This window comes from Zootoca vivipara, chromosome 6, assembly GCF_963506605.1.
Source record: "Zootoca vivipara chromosome 6, rZooViv1.1, whole genome shotgun sequence".
NCBI lineage: Eukaryota > Metazoa > Chordata > Lepidosauria > Squamata > Lacertidae > Zootoca > Zootoca vivipara.
In genome coordinates, this window is record NC_083281.1 from 49302801 (window position 1) to 49321343 (window position 18543).

Below are 18543 nucleotides of genomic sequence, written 5' to 3' on the forward strand. Positions count from 1 at the left end.
TGTAAGGCAGATCAATATTATTACAGTATCTCCATATTGCAGATGGAGAAGTTGAGGCTAAGAAGAGTAGTTTCACCAGACACCATCAAGCCAATTCATGGCAGAGGCAATAACTGAACCAGAGAAAGTGTGGCAGCCTCCTGCACTGCAGAGATATGGCAGACTGTTGAAGGTGGAATTGCTTCTTGTTAAAAGCGAGCCTGAGTGTGGTTTGCGTTTTGAATCTTCCTTGTAAGCGAGGTCCAACTTACAATAGATTTCCTACTTTGGCTGAATACATGCCTCTTCTTTGCTGGATGCTGTTGGGCCAGCCTTAGTGTTTCAGCTTTGAATTGCATAGGCTGGAGGGGAGGTCCTTGGAGTTGGTTAGCAAACAAGAGGGAGACGGAGGGGCAGAACTCCAAGTGAGCTGGGGATGACAGACGGGAACAAACAGACACAGAGGGTGGCATTTTGCTGTCCTTTAAATCCAATGCTGCCCTTATTGGGGAAGCCAGCCCCTCTTGGGAGGTGATTGGGAATTCAATCTTAATTCCAACTATTGTAATGGGCATCATCCTCCACTGCACCAGTTTAAGGGACACAGGGCAGGGCACATGGCACACTCAGCTCTGTCTACCACTGCTCCCTGCCCCCCACAACATCCACTGCCTCTCTTTACCTAATGGTAGAGCCAACCAGGCAGAGGGCCTTCTCGGTAGTGGCGCCCGCCCTGTGGAACGCCCTCCCATCATATGTCAAGGAAATAAACAACTACATATCTGACTTTTAGAAGACATCTGAAGGCAACCCTGTTTAGGGAAGTTTTAATGTTTGATGTTTTATCGCTTATTATTATTATTATTATGTTGGGAGCTGCCTAGGGTGGCTAGGGAAACCAGCCAGATGGACAGGGTATAAATTAATTTTATTATTATTATTTATTATTATTATTAATATCATCATCATTATTATTATTCAAAGCATATGCTTGAGCATTGACTTACAGCTCATCTACATGATTTTGCCACCATTATTCCATAGCGAGCAATGCAAAAAGGGACACCTTTGTTACCCTGAGTAGCAGTTCAGGCTGGAAGATGGCACTGTCACCTTGGGTTACGAAAGTATTGTTTCTATACAGCTGCTTACTCATAAAGAGCTGTTAATGCAGCATTGAGAGACCGCATTGCCACTGATTTGAGAAGTGAGGGTATCAAACACACTTTCCTACCCAACAGGAACATGCCACAGTGCCAAAAGTTACATCAACTGAGAAGTTTTAACTCCTCTTGAGGCCTTTGAGAAAGTAGGCTGCTGTATAAAAAAACACACCCCACAACCATGTTATAATCCAGTTATATCTCTTCCAATGCTCAGGTTCTTGTTTCACTGCTACAAACATTTGTTGCAGCAACAACAATCTCTTCTGGGATTAGTGGTGAAGCCAGCCTCAGGCATAGTGAAGCAATTGGCTCTTTCTCCTTGTGGTGCCAAATCTTAGGAAGTGCCAAATATTTATTCAGCTGCCTGGATTGCGTAAAATTCAATGGGAGCAGTTGACATAAGCCAACAAGTAATGCCAATCTTCAAGCACACCACATCTTTATGAGATTATTCTATATAGGTCATGTTCACACATGACTTTTCAACAGGGATGGGGAACCTCAACTTGCATGAGGGGCGTAGCATGGGGGGGGCAGGGGGCTGTGGCCAGACACCTCCATGCAGGCATCGGCTTCCACAAGGATCCCCATTCCATCCAGGCATGTCCTGCTGGGTCCTGTCCCTAGCTCTCCATCTTTCCCTGCCTGTGGCTGGGGGGGGAGGGGTCTCACCCACCTACGTTGCAGTGATACAGACCAGATTGGCCTCCTCATCCACAATCAGGTGATGGGTGAAGGAGAGCCAACCTGACATTCAGCAACAGCAGCTACAGACCCAAGGGCTGGCTGATAGGACAAGTGCAATTCCCCAGGTTGGAGGAGTGGCTGGCCTACAGCACAGTCACTAACATGCAACAGCCACGTGGGATGTGAACTGGTGCATAGCTGTCAACTTTTTCCTTTTTTAAGGGAAATTCCCTTATTCCGAATAGGATTCCTCGTGAGAAAAGGGAAAATTGACAGCTAAGATTAGTGGGGGTGTTCAACGGTGAGGAAACCAAAAGGTTCGACAAAATCAGGCTGGCTTCAACACATTTATCTGTAACCCACATTAAAGGAGGTTTTTTATTTTTATTTTTTTAAAATGAGGTAGGAAATAACCAATAACACAAACAACCCTATTAGCTGGCCCTGCACCCCACATAGGGACCCAATTGCCACAACCCTGGCAGACCTGGTGTCAACAGGCTGGACCTGAAAAAGTCACCCACCCCAAGCAATGATGTTGCCCAGCCCTTTGGGGGCAAGGAAAGGCATTTGAACACACTAAGGAACCAACAAACCTGCACATTTCCTACTTACCGTTAATCGTTTTCAGAATCTTTCCCACAACCTGGCAAACTTGCTTTACCTGCCATTAAGCAATAGGATACAACTGGAGCTGCCTGGGAACAAACTAACCTGTAGCCTGTTGCAACTATGCATAACTGTAAAATTTGGGTGCATACGCTGGTTCTGCCAGGTTTGAGGGTGCCACAGATGAGGTGCATTCTGGTCCACCTCACAGTCTGGCCACTGAGCTTTTCTCCTTCCCACTGCTTCCTTTTTCTTAACAAAATAAATCATGGTATCCTGGCAGCAGTGCTATTCACCCTCCCTATCACCATGACTAACTGGTTGTGTGGGTTAAGCAGGTAGCGAGCAAGCAGGCAGGGTCGGTGATGAGAGTTCAGATGTTTGCAAGTGTGCACTGCAAAGCAAAGCACTGCAAGAGCCAAATCCTCTGAGGTTCTCACTTCCTGCCAGGAAGTGTTCATAGCAAGCATACTTCTCTGCTTCTTCAGTTCCTTTTACCGTACCTCCTTTGAACAGTTTTTTCTTTTTTAAAAAATTCTTTGAAAATTTCCTCCAGAGCTAACTTGGAAAGCTCTTTATTGCGGATATAAACCTGCCCAGCTTTATTGTTACTTATTTGGGTAAAGATTATAACTTTGGGTAAAGATTATAACTTTATTTGCCTTAAGATTTCATTTTGGGGTGAATATGCATTCTCCTTTGCATAGGTCATTTTTCTTTACAATGGAATGTCACTCCCAGTTGTGTTTAAACTGTGCACAAGATAACCGTGTTTGTTGGAAATGCCTGTTTATGGTTCTGACATATATCGTGAAAGAGGGTCTCTTTTGACTGTTCTCCCTCCTTTCATAATGCAATAGTTAATTTTTAAACTGCTTTGGAAGATTTGAGCCAAGGATGCCGAAATCTGGTTTGATTTTCTTTCCCCCCCCTTCCATCTTGTTCTGCACTGTAGTAATCACTGCATTTTAACTACAGTTCTAAGTGATGTTTTAATGTTATATTAATGTTTTAATGTTATTTTAATATGCTGTAATAAATAAATGTACCCCGCCCTAGGACTATTGTGGTGAAGAGGAGGTAACGAGCTGAGATTACTAAATAACTAAATATAAAGGAATTGAGGTAACTGAAGGTCCTGTCTTCTCACAGACTGGGGTCCACAGAAGTGTTGCACCTCAAACAGCAGGGACAGGTCACAGGAAGCCTAGTCTAGTGCTGTGTCACATCTGGTAGTCCAGTCCAAGTAGGTAGGTAGGTACTGCCAAAATCCAGGCCGCTGGACAAGTGGTGGCATGAACTCTGTCACAGAGAGCTGCTTCTGAGGCCTGATAAAGGCTGCTGGCCAGGCATCTCCTATTAGCCCTGCTTCTGTTGAAATATCTGTTCATTTAAAGGGCCACTGTCCTAGTCTGTAACTTTAGGCTTGGAGCTGGTGAGGGCTGTTTAATAAACTCTGGATAATTCATCTAGGCTTCTCAAGTCTTCACTGCCAGTCAGCTCGGTATCCAGCAAGTGTTTGGTATGTTGATTCCTGCTCATTTGTTTGCTAACTTTGTACGCTAGCTTTCCACCAATTGGTGCTCAATGCCCAGAATACAAATCCAATAAAATATAACAAATTATAGTAAAGCAATAAAATATAAAGTAAAAAAGGTTAAAATGAGATAATTGAAACACCAATAGAAAACATTTGTTAAAACCACTTAACACATATTTGTAAATCATGTTTTTTTATTTATAAGTATTTATAAAGCATTATATATATATATTAGCAGTCTGCAACATAAAAACAAACAGTATCATTAAAACAAAAATTCAGCATAAAATGAGGATGACTACTGCTGAAACAACATCTAAGTTTTGCTTTAAGGGAGTCTCCAGTCTGAAATGCACAGGGAACTGTCCATGGTGCCACTGAAACCTCTTCTCCTGTTGCTTAAAACAGAGCAAGTGTGTTTTAGATCCTGACCAAGATAGCTTGCAAGGGCAAGATGGCACCCCATTCCTTGTTCAGAAGCCAAGCGCTTTCAATGCTAGTGATGAGGCAGTGTCTTCCTGAGGGCAGCAAACTAGCTTAGGGATTGCACATCAGGTTAAGTCGTCGTTGTCTTCTTCTTCTTTGGCGATCACTCATAGCCGAGTAAGATTGTCTTCCATAAACCTGGTTTTAACAATGAGTCCATAAGCGACTGTGGAGGCCAATTCTGGATCCACATGTCCTTTCACAGTGGGGACATTGGTTTCCAGGCGGGAGTTGATCATGGTGTGGATTTGCCAAGCATGCCTTCCTCTTAGCATGTTTCTCCCTTGCGAAGGGCACCTTTTCTAGCCCCTCCCCATTTTTGGGGTGAGCAGAATGGATCCTAAAAAGGGCTGCTCAGTCATGGATACAGCTGCTGAGCTGCTCAACTGCCTCGTTCCAGAATGCCTGAATCTGTATCCACCACCCATGTGCCGGTTCATGACTAGGGGCTTCCAGATTTCATGATCCAGCCCCCATTACCATTTGCTGATCGCCATGGGACTTTTGGGGTTTGGGTTTGGGATGGGTTTTTGGAAGATGCCTGTGCGTGAATTTGTTTTATGTGTGTAGATCATTGCACACTGACCAACGCGCAGTCTTTGCATCTTTCCCGATGGCATGAGTAGTCACGACGACCGGTAGATTCCTATCTGCTGCAGCCTTCATCCGCCTTCACAGCTGTTGTAACATACTGCTTGTTACCATCCGCCTGTTCTGCCCTTGAGGACTTCTTGGATCATTCTTTGTCTAGCTCCTTCCCTTTGACCTTACCACCTTGGGTGACCCTGCTGTGAGTACGAGATTCCCGATGGCTTTGCTCACAAGGGTCATAGGAATGTGCAAGCCCACTCACCATGACAAGGTGACGATCCAGCGAGTGAGCCAGGTTAAGTAGCACACAGTGCTCTGTCCTTGAGCACTGTGCTACTCCAGGCCTCACTCTTTCTAATGGTAGGGCTGGCTCTGAGCCACTCAGAAAGGCAGTGCCACTGAAGACATGCTGCCCAAGGGTGTGCCAACCAGTTCTCTTGTCCTATTGTGTGTAGCTAAGCTTAGAGACATATAGTAAACGGCTTACTACTTTCCTGTTTCCCATGCTCTTCCTTTCTGTAGTTTCCTGTGGTGAATTTTAGATTGTAAGCTTCTTGGGGAAGGGATGCTGATGAGGATATCTTGTTTTTCTTTTTAATATTCAAACAGTTCATTTTGTTGTTATTACATTGTGAGTGGTCACTGTGTTCATTATATTATTGATTTATTATTGCATTGTATATATTTATTGACTGCCTGGGGTGGCCGTTTTACATATGTTGACTGCAATCCTATCCAAGTTTATTCAGAAGTAAATACCGTTGCATTCAATGAGACCTACTTCCAGATAAGTGTGCCTAGGACTCCAGCCTTAAGCTTTACTTGATGTGTCAGGCTCAGGAGATGGAATAAGTGAAGAAGAGATACATGTATTAAACGTAGAGAAACAATATTGCTTACAAAATTAGAAATATTATTTTACTTAAGAATGGAACTGTCAACTTATGTTTCTATGCAGCTGGTGTAGAACTAAGTTCTCTCCCAAACACATTATGCCTTTTAAACGCTTTTCTTTACAACTAAAATCCAAGCTCCTCTGCAATGTGCTTAAATATAATCAGTCTCTCTCTCCCTCCCCTTCTTTTTTTAACATGCTGAGTCAGTTACCATGTCTCGCCCTAACATACCTCACAGGGCACTAGGGCAGTTGTGAGGATCAAATACTAGAGGGAAGGGAATCCTGCACTTTGTGGGCGGAAAATGTCTGTAATAAATCCATTTGTAAATATGTTGTAATAAATCCATTTGGCAAGGGATGCTTTAGCAGACATTCTTGCTTTGCAGTGAGTTGGACTAGATGAACCTTAGGGTCCCTTTCCAACTCTACAATTCGATGTGATATAGTTTTGATGAATAGTTGTAATAATTTGTGGGACTTCACTACAAATGCGCTGTGCCTCCTGTAGTTTGGGGTGTGCCCATCGGTCCCCCCGCCTTATAACTTCCCTCCCACGTTTTATTAGGAATAAACCCTGCTGACCCCAAGGGGGTCTGTGCCAAAACTTTTCACTTTTTCTTGTGAAAATGTAAACGCCTCCCTAACGCCCCCCCGCGCCTTGCTCCCCTTCTTCAAACCTTTCTCTCTCGTGGTTTTGCAGTGGTGGCGTTGGTTGTTGGAACCGAGAAACCAAAATAGCCCGCCCGGCCTTTCTGACGAGAGCCTGCGAGAAGCTAAGAAGACACCAGAGGGAGCCGGCGGTGGGAGGACCCTTGCCTAGGCCGCCGCCTGCGCTGCTGCTGCACCAACACCACCACCAGGGCGGCCTTCTTCAGGCGAGCGCCTCAGCCGCGGCGGGGCGGGGCCTTGGGCCGGCAGCCCAACTCCTTCGCCGCTCTCGCTGAGGGGAAAACAAAACAAGGCGAGAGGCGGAGGAAGCTGCTCGGCTAGAGGTCGCCCGCGTGAGAGGCGGCAGCAGGCAGGTTGCCCGGCTTGCTGGCTGGCGTTCTCACCTGAGCATCTCTCCAGCTCGGCGGGGCATGAGGTGAGCGAGGAGGAGGAGGAGAAGCGAGGCTTAAAAGGGGAGCGAAGAGCCAAGGCGGGCTGGGTGCCCTCGAGGTGCTGCTGGGGGTTGGGATGGCGGTGCCTCTGGGATTCACCTCAGAGGCAGCGGGTGGGACGAGGCGGGGGCGGCGGCGGAAGGAGCCCGGCTTTCTTCTCTCTTTTTTTCCTGCGCCTCTAGCTCGCTGCCTCTGAGGTCCCGTTTCTCTTTATCGCCAGTGCAGGCGCCACAGAAGGTTTTATTTTATTTTATTTTATTTTGGGTGTCGGGGCAGCGCAAGGAGGGTGGCCGGTGACTCAGGCCGGCCCTGCCATTAGGCAGCGGGTTTGGGGGGCGGTGTCTGTGTGTTTCAAATGTTGAGTACTGTACAGTATTCGAATTGAATATTTTATTATTATTATTATTATTATTATTTTCTGATTGATATTATTATCCGCTATTACCACCACCAGGAATAGGAGAGTCCGGGTTTTCTGCCTCTGGTGCCCAAATCACTCGACAACCGTAGGGGACGTTTTTATGGGGCCAACTGAAATGTTGCCAAATGGTGTGCAAGCTCCGAAATCTTAGTTTTTTTCATCAGTCTTCTCTAGAAGGCAGACATAATGCAAATGGGGTGGGGGCAAGATAAATAGAAAAACTTGGCTGTCGGGGGAAGGCCTCAGTTAAGCATCAGCTTCATTTTTCTCTCTTCTGCACCGGCTAACATCTAAGCCCAGCCTTCGCCAACTTGGTGCCCTCCAAACATTTTGCTCAGGGCTGGTGGAAGTTGTAGTCCAAAACAACTGGAGGGCATGAGGTTGACAAAGGCTGATCTGACCTGAGGAAGAATTCTGGACAACATGGAAGCTTGCACACTTATTTTGTGATGTTTTGGTTAGCCTAATGTTTGTTTCAATTTTTGCGAGCCACCTAGAATCCCACTTCTGGGGGAAAGGTGGGCTATAAATAAATATAACAATAATTAATGCAGCTTTTTGGGGGGTAAAATAACTTGAATAGTCTGTAGGTGCTGTACACCTTTACTGGGGTGGGGCACCATTTGGTCCTCTGTCCCAGACAGCAAGGTGTCCTGGGCAGGCCCCTGTGAGGGGCTCTCATCCCCTGCCCCTAAACAATGCCCATGGACAACAGTTTAGGAATCCCTGCACTAGTGGAGCCTGACAACTGCAGCTGAGGACCAAGGCACTTTGGGCTGGATGGATTGATGGCAGCTCCTGTTCCTTGTTACAGCCAAGTCCACGTACAAGTGAATGGGAGTTTTTGTTTGCTTTCTTACCCACTTTTCACCATGAGGTTCCAGGGCAATTAAAAAATACAATATTAAAATCAGTAAAAACGACTCATATTCAGAGGGAGAAGGTGGGAACTACCAATAGGGGCCCTCTCTGAGCTTAACATTTTAGAAGGTCTCCCCCACTCATTTGCATGGAACAGGGGATAAGGGGCTGCTGCCAAAGTAAATCTATTTTTCTTTATTTCAGATTTTGTATACCACCGTTTATGAAAAAGCCAGGAAAACAAGCAACAAAATAAAGCAACACAGTATGTAAAGCAAAACATCAGAATAATAATAATAATAATAATAATAATAATAATAATATATTATTATTATTACTATTATTTATACGCCGCCCATCTGGCTGGTTTTCCCCAGCCACTCTGGGTGGCTTCCAACAAAAGATTAAAAATACATTAAAACATCATTCATTAAAAACTTCCCTAAACAGGGCTAACTTCAGATGTCTTCTAAATGTCACATAGTTATTTATTTCTTTGACATCTGATGGGAGGGTGTTCCAAAAATAAGCTTCCACTCAATACTCTTTCACTCACTCAATATCTACACAAATTCCAAACCCTTTATTACACTTGTACTTACACCAGCACACATTCACCCGCACTTAAAAACCACAACGAAACACACTTTCCCTCACTCTCATCAATTTCTGGTCACAACAGTCCTCGGGATGCAATACAAAAGGACCATACTATATCACTGGCAGCCTAGCACTAAAAAAAACCTATGGAGAAGTGGCACCTGTGGCACCTTTATTGAAGGCTATTCAGGGAATGGGGACAAACTGGCCCACCACCCCTCAATCCATCTTAAGCTGCAAAACTAGTTGGTGCTGATCATAACCATAGAAGCATATATGATGGTGTATACTTATTGCATTTGAATGGTTTTTAAGTACGGTATCTTTTTTTCAAGAACTTGCAGCCTGATTATAATTGTGTTTCATTGGAAAGTAGAATCCACTGAAATCAGTAGGAAATATTTCTGAATAAAGTCACTTGAGTTTAGGGTATTAGTCTGACAGCACCCTGCAGACGCTCACAAATCAGGCACCTGATTCCTGTGCCAGAATTAAGTCTGTCTAATTAGTACTTTCCTTTCTTTTCCTGCCTTCCCACTGTGCTATTCTGTAACTTTGTGTATCTTAGGATACATTTACACTTCCCATTTTTATCTACATAGGAGTTCTGCTAATTTACACGGCACAGATTCATACTTCCTCTGTGATGATAACCAACCTTCTTTTGCTTTAGTTTGATAGTAGGAACGCAGGTGACACTGTGGTCTTAACCACTGAGCCTCTTGGGCTTGCCATTTGGAAGGTTGGCAGTTCAAATCAGTGTGATGGGGTGAGCTCCCGTTGCTCTGTCCCAGCTTTTTCCAACTTACAGTAGCAGTTTGAAAGCACACTAGTGCAGGTAGATAAATAGGTACCGCTGCAGTGGAAAGGTAAATGGCATTTCCGTGTGCTCTGGCTTCTGTCACAGTGTTCCATTGCACCAAAAGCAGTTTAGTTATGGTGGCCACATGACCCAGAAAGCTGTCTGTGGACAAATCCTTGCTTTCTCGGCCTGAAGCGAAATGAACGCTGCATCCTATAGTTGCCTTTGACTGGACTTAACCGTCCAGGGGTCCTTTACCTTTACCTACCTTAATTTGGTAATAGTTTCAATTATGCCAAACAATGCTATGAATATCCTGTACTCCTCTGCAGTGAATATTCAACACAATCCATATTTATTTTAGTCCACTTTATTGAGATCCTAATACTTGTATATTCTACAGAATATATGGTGCTGATTCATGAGACAGAAGGAGAGAGCACTGTGGCCAGCTACTGATTTCTGGAAAGGCAGTTTTTAAAAATGCTGGAATTGTTGACGCTGTCGTACAAAGTTTGGAACTAGTGCGCAAGCCGTTGTACAAGCCGTTCAATCAGTAAGTACATAGTAACACACAAAATTAGCACTGGAGATTTGCATGTTTGTTGTCATTGTAGTTTCTGCTATAAATCCACCGTGAACTGTGTATTCAATTTTTATTTTAGTTTTTGGTGTAAATAGCATTAATGGGCCTTCCCCCATCTTCCAATTTATTGAAAAGTATTCAAAAACACCTAGAATTTGTAGGTTTCTCACTGCCCCCCCCCCTATATTTCATTGTCATGTATTGTGACACATTTAGTCTGAGAACAGAAATTCTTTATGAATGTTTGCCAAACAGCAGCAAAACCATCTCTGAATTTTAGGGGTGGGGTGGTTTCATGTTTGGGGTTTGATTTCTGTTGCTTGTTTATTAGGATGCCTTCCTGATAGAGAGTGTTTGTTACTGAAAATAGCATGGAGAGCTGATATACCTCGCCCCACAAATGGATTGTCCAAAGTTAGCAATCCATTTTTCTGTTATTCTTATTTTTACTGTTATTACTATTTATTAAATTTGTATACCACCCTCCAACTGAAGATCACAGGGTGGTTCACAACATAAATATACAAACTGAGAGTGCAAATATATAATAAAAACAATAACGAGAACAAAAACATTTAAAAGGATATAGAATGTTAATCCGCCAAAGCCCTGGTTAAATAGGAGCATTTTTGTTTGGCACCTAAATATATATCATGAAGATGTCAGGTGAGCCTCCCTGGGGAAAGCATTCCACAAACGGGGAGCCATTCTGCACATTAGTTTGTACTTTGAGGTACAGCCTTTCTTGCAATTGACAATTTCTCTGTCTGTTTACCTGGGAGCTGGTTCACACATATAGTCATGAATGTCTCTGCCCCTATTTATTCAATTTCTTACTCAAAAAAGAATGAGAAGGACCATGGAAATTTCATCTCAGTTGTTAATTCTAGTTACCGGTAATTCTAGCTGAAACCAAGCAAATACAGTATATATACTGATTTTCAGGTGTTTTTCTGTAGACTCAACACAGTAACAATGTAAAGATGACTGAACCAGTGAAACTGACTGCCCAGAAAATTACAGGCCTCTGGGCTGATGATAAAATACGGCTATTGTTTGGTGTAGAAGTATTGCTCTTAATCTTTTATTATGATTATGATATTAGGAGCAAGCTGTGGGATTGTGTGTTCCATCCCTCTATGGCACTTACTCATTTCACCCTTCCTCTCATAGCTTTAACTATGGTCAAGGATTTATGCCTATACTGATCTTGGGCATGGTCAATGCTAACCCATGCACCCATTGTAGTCAGGGTTTGGAAAGCGTATTCAAGAGAGAACATGGTTAGAGGATGTATGGCTAATGCTGGTGCAGACATAGGCTGTCTGAGGAATGGCGAGAGCAATTTGTATGCATGAAAAGAGGGTGTGCATGATACACTAGCCTGCTCTCAAAATGTTGACAGTCAGGAACATTACAACTGTGTCCTCTGAAAGAGTTTTTGGTGTATTTTTTTAAGAGAAACAATATTGTGATGGTATTCGTGATGTTGAGATAGAATAAATTGGGAAAGTGTATCAATTCAGCTGCAGACAGCAGAAGTATCACTGAGAATAGTACTTCCTTCTGTTGTTTCAAAGGGAACACAAGAGGAGCTCAGGTTACTTATGTGACAGCGACCACTAAAAATAACAATAGGTTTATTTGTGAAGCAGTGGTGTTTGTTAGACTTAACATAGTCATTTTTTAAACAACTGGTTTGATCAGATATGATGCAATGTTAGTTTAACTAAAGCCAGAAATTTCCCCCCTCCCCAGTGTATGAAATAGTTTTTCTCTACAGCTGGTAGGTTGAAAGTCCCAAGTGGATCACAGCCTTATCAGGAGTGGTCACCTTTTTGTGTTTAAGATCTGTTTAAAGAGTAGGTGAAAGAAAAGGGAGAAAGAGATAGTAGATCAGAAACGACAGGTAACTCAACCCCAGCCCCAAAGTGAGTTTTGTATGTGTGTCCTATATCTAGAAATAGTTACAGGTAGGTAGCCATGTTGGTCTGAGTCGAAGCTAAATAAAAAAATTCCTTCAGTAGCACCTTAAAGACCAACTAAGTTTTTATTTTGGTATGAGCTTTCGTGTGCATGCACACGAAAGCTCATACCAAAATAAAAACTTTTTTGGTTTTTAAGGTGCTACTGAAGGAATATTTCTATATCTAGAAAGGTTGACTATTGCTTCCTGATATGATATTACCCTTTCTATGGTTTTTATTTTTTAGGTATATTCTATTCATTATGTATTTATTTGTTTTATTAGCTGCCTAACGTAAAAATAATTTCTAGGCAATTTACAAAGAGAATAAAAATAAAGAGTTCTAAACCTAGCAATCATTAGTACAGTAATAAAACAACAACCTCTAGAACCATATGAACAGAATATGGTCCATTCACTCACACTTAAAAACACAACAAAACACACTTTCCCTCACTCTCATCAATTTCTGGTCGCAACAGTCCTCGGGATGCAATACAAAAGGACCATACTACATCGCTGGCAGCCTAGCACTAAAATATGGTCCATGGTAACCCATCACAATCTACCAGATGCCTAACAAATGTTCCTTAATTAACCTGTGCTATGATTATAAGCAGAAATGTCTGATTTTCTAGACAGTGCATTAATTCAGAGAATGAATGACTAATTGGGTGATTTTACTGATGGATGTCTGGAATGTGATAAGCCAAGCTTGATATGAAGGGGGCTGGTGTAAGAGCAGTGCTTGGTGGATGGTGTTCTAAAAATGCAAAAGGACATTCCTAATGTAAGTTAAATATAACAAATGGGCTTTGTGTACATATTTATCCTGCCTTATTGTAAAGCACATCAACTCCAGAGGTATGGTTCCATAAATACTTGTCCCTTCTGGATTTTGTGTTGTCTGTGCTGTCCGGTTGTGACCTCAATTAGTATGCTTCCTAAGTGGGGCCTATTTGGAGATGACATTTTTCTGCACTGAGATAATTTCAATGTCAGAAGACATTATGTGTAAAGTGGCCTTATTTTTGAAGTTTCTGTAGCTGAACATATAAAGCTGCCTTTACATGCTCTACCCAACCCAGTATGGGGTTGTAGCCAATGCCAGTCCTACTCTGAGTAGAGGGTTGAAAATCAATGGCCATGACTAACTTGATCCATTAATTTTGATGGGTCTACTGTGAGTAAAACTTAGATACAACCATTGGACTATTTTTGTTTGCTGTCAGTGGCTTTCTAATGTCTTAGACAATATATTTTACAACCTTATAATTTTAGATTCCTTAATTGGAATGAATGTCTGAATTGATTTATTACGGTTCTTGACCAGCACACATAAATATGTAATACATAAAACAATAAAAGAAAAACAGTAATAATCTAAAAATAGGCAATAAATATAGGTTTTAACAATTGTTTAAAAGAAAACTGATTAAAAGGAGTGTTACTACTTAATTGGATATCCAGGAGGTGGAACCAGGGATCTTGTGCAAACAATGCATCTCTAGCATTGAACTATGGTCTCTCCTCAAAGCTAAAGCTTAAGAATGGGGCAAATCCTTCACTTTCCAACCCTCCAGGGGTGGATGCCCCACACTCATACAGCCCACTTTCTAGAGCTTTCATTTGTACTTTAGTTTGGAGAACATAAGCAATGTCAGGAGTATTTCCCAAGCAATGGAAGACTTCTGCTGTTCTTCTTGTTCCACAGCAGAAGCCTCTTTCCAAAGCTACCTGAGAATCCCAGAGGTTTAGGGGAAGAGATTGATAGCAAGAACAAATAATAGTTGGCTAGTAAGGCGCACCAGCATTTGTGTACTTCTGGAAGAGAGTGAGCAGTATTGTGATTGCAAATAAATCTTAATTTCCAGGAGATGCTTGAAAATCCTTGGCTCCAGTAGTTATAATAATACAGCAAGCAGTAAATGAATAATTATAGCAATAGGCACTTGTGACATTACTTTAATACAGCCTTGCAAGTAAGTCCACAAAGTTTACTAGCTTGTCTGCCCAGACACACACCTTTTGAAGACTGAACTATTTTCCAGCATACTAAAACTTTCCTGTCTTATTGGAGGCAATTCTTGCCCACTACAGACAAGGCATGTGGCTATTTACAGGCCTGCTTTAAGACTCAATTTTGTGCAGGCTTTGGAGTGAAACATATAATGAGTAATTACCAGAGATCTGCTGCAAAGACACTTGTGTAATGTGTGCTGTACTTACTGTGATGAAACATTTTAAGACTTTATAGTTTAAAATTGATTATGAGCAGTAGTCCTGTAATAAATGTTTCAATGCTGCTTTTTGGTTATATGACTAATTGTATCCCACCTTTCACACTATAAATCAAGAATATCTCAGGTTTGTTTTGCTTTGTTTGTTTGTTTATAGCGTTTATACCTTACTCATTAGCCAGTGGAGCTCTCAAAAAGTTAACTGCCAGTATTTAATAATACCTCTCTCTTTTGTTGTAGTTTGGGGTTGGCGTTGCAGTGGATACATGCGAATATCATGATGGAAGAGAGAGAGAATTTTTCACCTCTGAATTCACTGACTGAATATTACCCAATTAAGGAAGCAGATAAAATAGATCAAAGTGACAATACTCAAATAAATGAAGGAAACCACGGAACAATGCAGCTGAAAAAGGAAATCTCTCTTCTTAATGGGATTAGCCTAATAGTAGGAAACATGATTGGTTCAGGTATCTTTGTTTCCCCCAAAGGAGTACTCAACTACAGTACATCTTATGGATTGTCACTAGTAATTTGGGCAATTGGTGGGATTTTTTCAGTGTTCGGAGCTCTATGTTATGCTGAACTTGGAACCACTATCACTAAATCAGGAGCTAGTTATGCATACATATTGGAGGCCTTTGGAAGCTTCATTGCCTTTATACGCCTGTGGACTTCACTATTGATCATTGAGCCAACCAGCCAGGCAATTATTGCAATAACATTTGCCAACTATATCGTGCAGCCTGTCTTCCCTTCCTGTCAACCTCCTTACATCGCTTGCCGAATTATTGCAGCGGCTTGTATATGTAAGTATTTTATTAACAAAAGTGCTGCCTTGATGTAGGCTTGGGAAAGAAAGGAGTCCATCTAGGCATCAGTTGCAATGATTCAACAGTCAAATATGCTTCCAAAACAGTTAAATTAGTTATGGCAAGATTAATGACAGAAGGAGCAGGGTTGAATTTGTCCCACTGTTTGCCCTGAGTGGAGTCAAGCTCTTGTGAGCACTATCCTCTCTCCTTCCTGTCCCCTCAAATTCAAATGTTAAATTTGGCTAGAGGAAAGCAGCAGGCACTCCCAAGGGCCCTGATCTATTCCTAACAGGGGCTGAAGCTACCTATCATAGAATCTCTGGTAGGAAACTGGTACACATAGGACTGAGCTACATTAGTAAACAAAAAGTGTTTTATATGTGACTCCAGAATGGTGCTGTGGGATTCTGACTTTCGCCAGTGTGATTTCCCACTTTGAGGTTTACAATGCGTTTTCCTGAAACACTATTTTGATGTGTCTGGATCCAGCCATAGTGTCAATTTCCCACCATGGATTTTGGGACTATTTCCTGTTAGGAACAGATGCTGCATGAAGGTTGCAAGCAGGGCTGTACTTACTGAAATACCACTTGAATGCTTGAGATAGCCTTAGTCTTGGGTAGCCAGAAATAGGAGCAAGAAATACTAGAGCTGTAGGCAGAAAATCTTCTAGCATTCCTAGGATTAGGAATTTCATACAGGAACCAACAAGGGGCCAGGATATTATTTCCAACTTTAGCCAGTTCTAGGTGTTTCTGGAAGCTCAGAATTAGGACATGAAGATGACAGTGATTCCCTGTGTATCACCAACATCTGCTATGTGGAGAATTATTATTATTTAAATAGGAGTCTTCCATCTAGTTTTTTTGTGGTTAGGAGGAATAGATTTTTAAAAAAAATCTAGGTTCAGATTTTGAAATCCATATTTTCCCTGAACAACCATGCATACTAACTGGTTGCTATAACAGTGAGAACATTATTTATTTTGCAACTAAATATAGCCTTTTACAGCCTTAGGAGCATAAGCCAGAACCTTTGGCCATGCAGCCCACATGTCTCTTGCACTGCAAAATTTTGTCTGCTTAAGATATAACAGGCTCTCTCTGTACATATGCAAGGAGATTAGGCAAGATTACTAACTTGAAGGCTAAGACTGCAAACCTGGCACACTTACTGAAAGTAACTTATTGAAAGTGCTATTCACATTCACTGAATATGTATACGAGGAGACTAAGGAACTTTCCAGAAGCATTGGATAATTGTTAGCAGGAAAAAGAGTTAGTAGGCAAAACAGGTAGATATCCATGCACTTTGACAAGAGTTGTTAAATATTCAGAATTTGCAACATCTTTTAGAATGCAGGTGAGAGGGAATAAAGTAGAAGTGCAAAATTATTCATATGAGCTTAGTGGACAATTGTAGTAAGATACAGGAAAACATTTTACATTCTGATGTTTGTAAGGATTTGCTAGTTCTTGGGCCTATAGAAAGCTCACAATAATAAACAGGATACATTACGGTACTTATTGTCAAGGTCGCCAACCTTTTTGGACCAGGAGGCACAACATGGTTGGGGGGGGGGCATAGCATAATACCACATGGCACCACAACACAAGATTAGAGAAAGTGCAATCATGGTGACTGTATTTCCATTTGAGAAAAAAAAATAACCTGTTGAATTTCTGCCTGGAAAATAAGACAGAAGGGGAGGGGAAGGGGAAAACAGCAGCTCTTTAAGACCCTAAGGATTCCTTTTACCTGGTGTCCAAACAACTCACTCATTGGCCATAGAACTGTCTTCACTCATTGGCTATAAATTCCTCATTTCACAGAAATCACTTCGAAGGGGATCTGTACATTTTGGTCCATACCTTTGTTTGTAGGAGACTTTAGACTTTTAAAAGTCTTTTTCAGAGTCTGGGGTCCCTGCCTGGGTTTGCCAGTGAAGGCCTATGTTGGCCACATGGTGCTTGTAGCTGTTTGGTTGGTGTCCCCCTGGCTTATTGTGTTTGTTACTATACTTGAGATCTTTCTTCTCGTTATTTTCTCTTACAAAGAGAATACGCCTTTAACTCTGTGTTGATCTGGATTCATTTCAATAGGTTGTAAAACTTTATTTAGGCTTTAATCCAAATGCATGAGGACACAAACTATGTAGGGGATGCATGCACCATGCAGATGTGTACTACTGCCCACTGCACTCCACTTCCGACCTTCACATTGAATGTATGACAGTCTGAGGATGCACATTTGGCTGAATACACTTAGAATCACCCTTTGTATCTTTCTGTTGAATGCACAATGGTTGGAAGTGGAGGGGTGTGGCACAACACCCCCTGCACAGTTTGTCCTCTCCTTGTTTGGCTGAATGCTTGACTGTGACTTCAGTGTAGACTTAGCATGTTTGTCTGGTTGTTTAAGATCTGAAGCTGATAACCATATAACAAAATCAGAAACTATGGTTAAATCAATACTTCAGCATTTTGTTTGAGTAGAGCTGTGAAGGGTGTGCACAGACAAAAAGGCTTACACGTGTCTTGACTTGTTAAGACAAGATGCATTCATCCAAATATGGCCATTATTGTTCCTTTATTTTCTTGCTCCCCCTTTGTGACTTGATTAGATTAACTAAATTCAAAAGTTGTGAATTTCCACATTTTATTTATTATTACCCTTATTGTGATTATGTATTTTCTGTTGCTTCATTTAGAGTGCTTTGAATTGGGGCAGCATTAAAAGCTACTTTTTAAGTGGCTGAAATTCAGTGAAATTAGTTTGTCTTTTTTGAGCTTGCTGGGGAACTACATAGCCTGTCAACCTTTTTCTGGCAATTAGGATTTGAGTAGTTTTACCACTCTGGCTAGAATTGGTGTGGGGCTGAGAAGCACAGGTTTGGAATGATGATGATGATGATGATTTGTGAATGAACCCAGGATAGGAAAACATGCGCATAACACTGGTTGGTGTGGTGATTTTTTACTCACAAGAAGTCATGAAAACATTTTCTTTCCAGGTCAGTGGAAACAGCGATGTGTTAGAATATTGACACATCATGGGCATTTTAATTTTGGGGATTAAAATAGTTTTTATTTCAGGATACACTCTTTGCCTTGATCTGTGATCTCAGGGGCTAGGAAGGAAAATGCAGTTGTGGATACCAAGTTGCGTAAAAACCAATAAATAAATACTCTTCTGC

At 41.8% G+C, this 18543-nt stretch overlaps 1 protein-coding gene across 1 annotated transcript in view; it reads left to right on the forward strand.

Moving 5' to 3' along the window:
• Window positions 1-6749: 6749 nt before the first annotated feature.
• Window positions 6750-18543, forward strand: part of SLC7A6 (solute carrier family 7 member 6) — a 32851-nt gene continuing 21057 nt past the window's right edge. Inside the window, exons 1-4 of the mRNA XM_035118099.2 lie at window positions 6750-7040; window positions 8543-8603; window positions 10144-10296; window positions 14773-15341. Coding sequence (XP_034973990.2) covers window positions 14810-15341 — 532 coding nt within the window. The 5' untranslated portion in view covers window positions 6750-7040; window positions 8543-8603; window positions 10144-10296; window positions 14773-14809. The remainder of the gene's footprint in view (window positions 7041-8542; window positions 8604-10143; window positions 10297-14772; window positions 15342-18543) is intronic.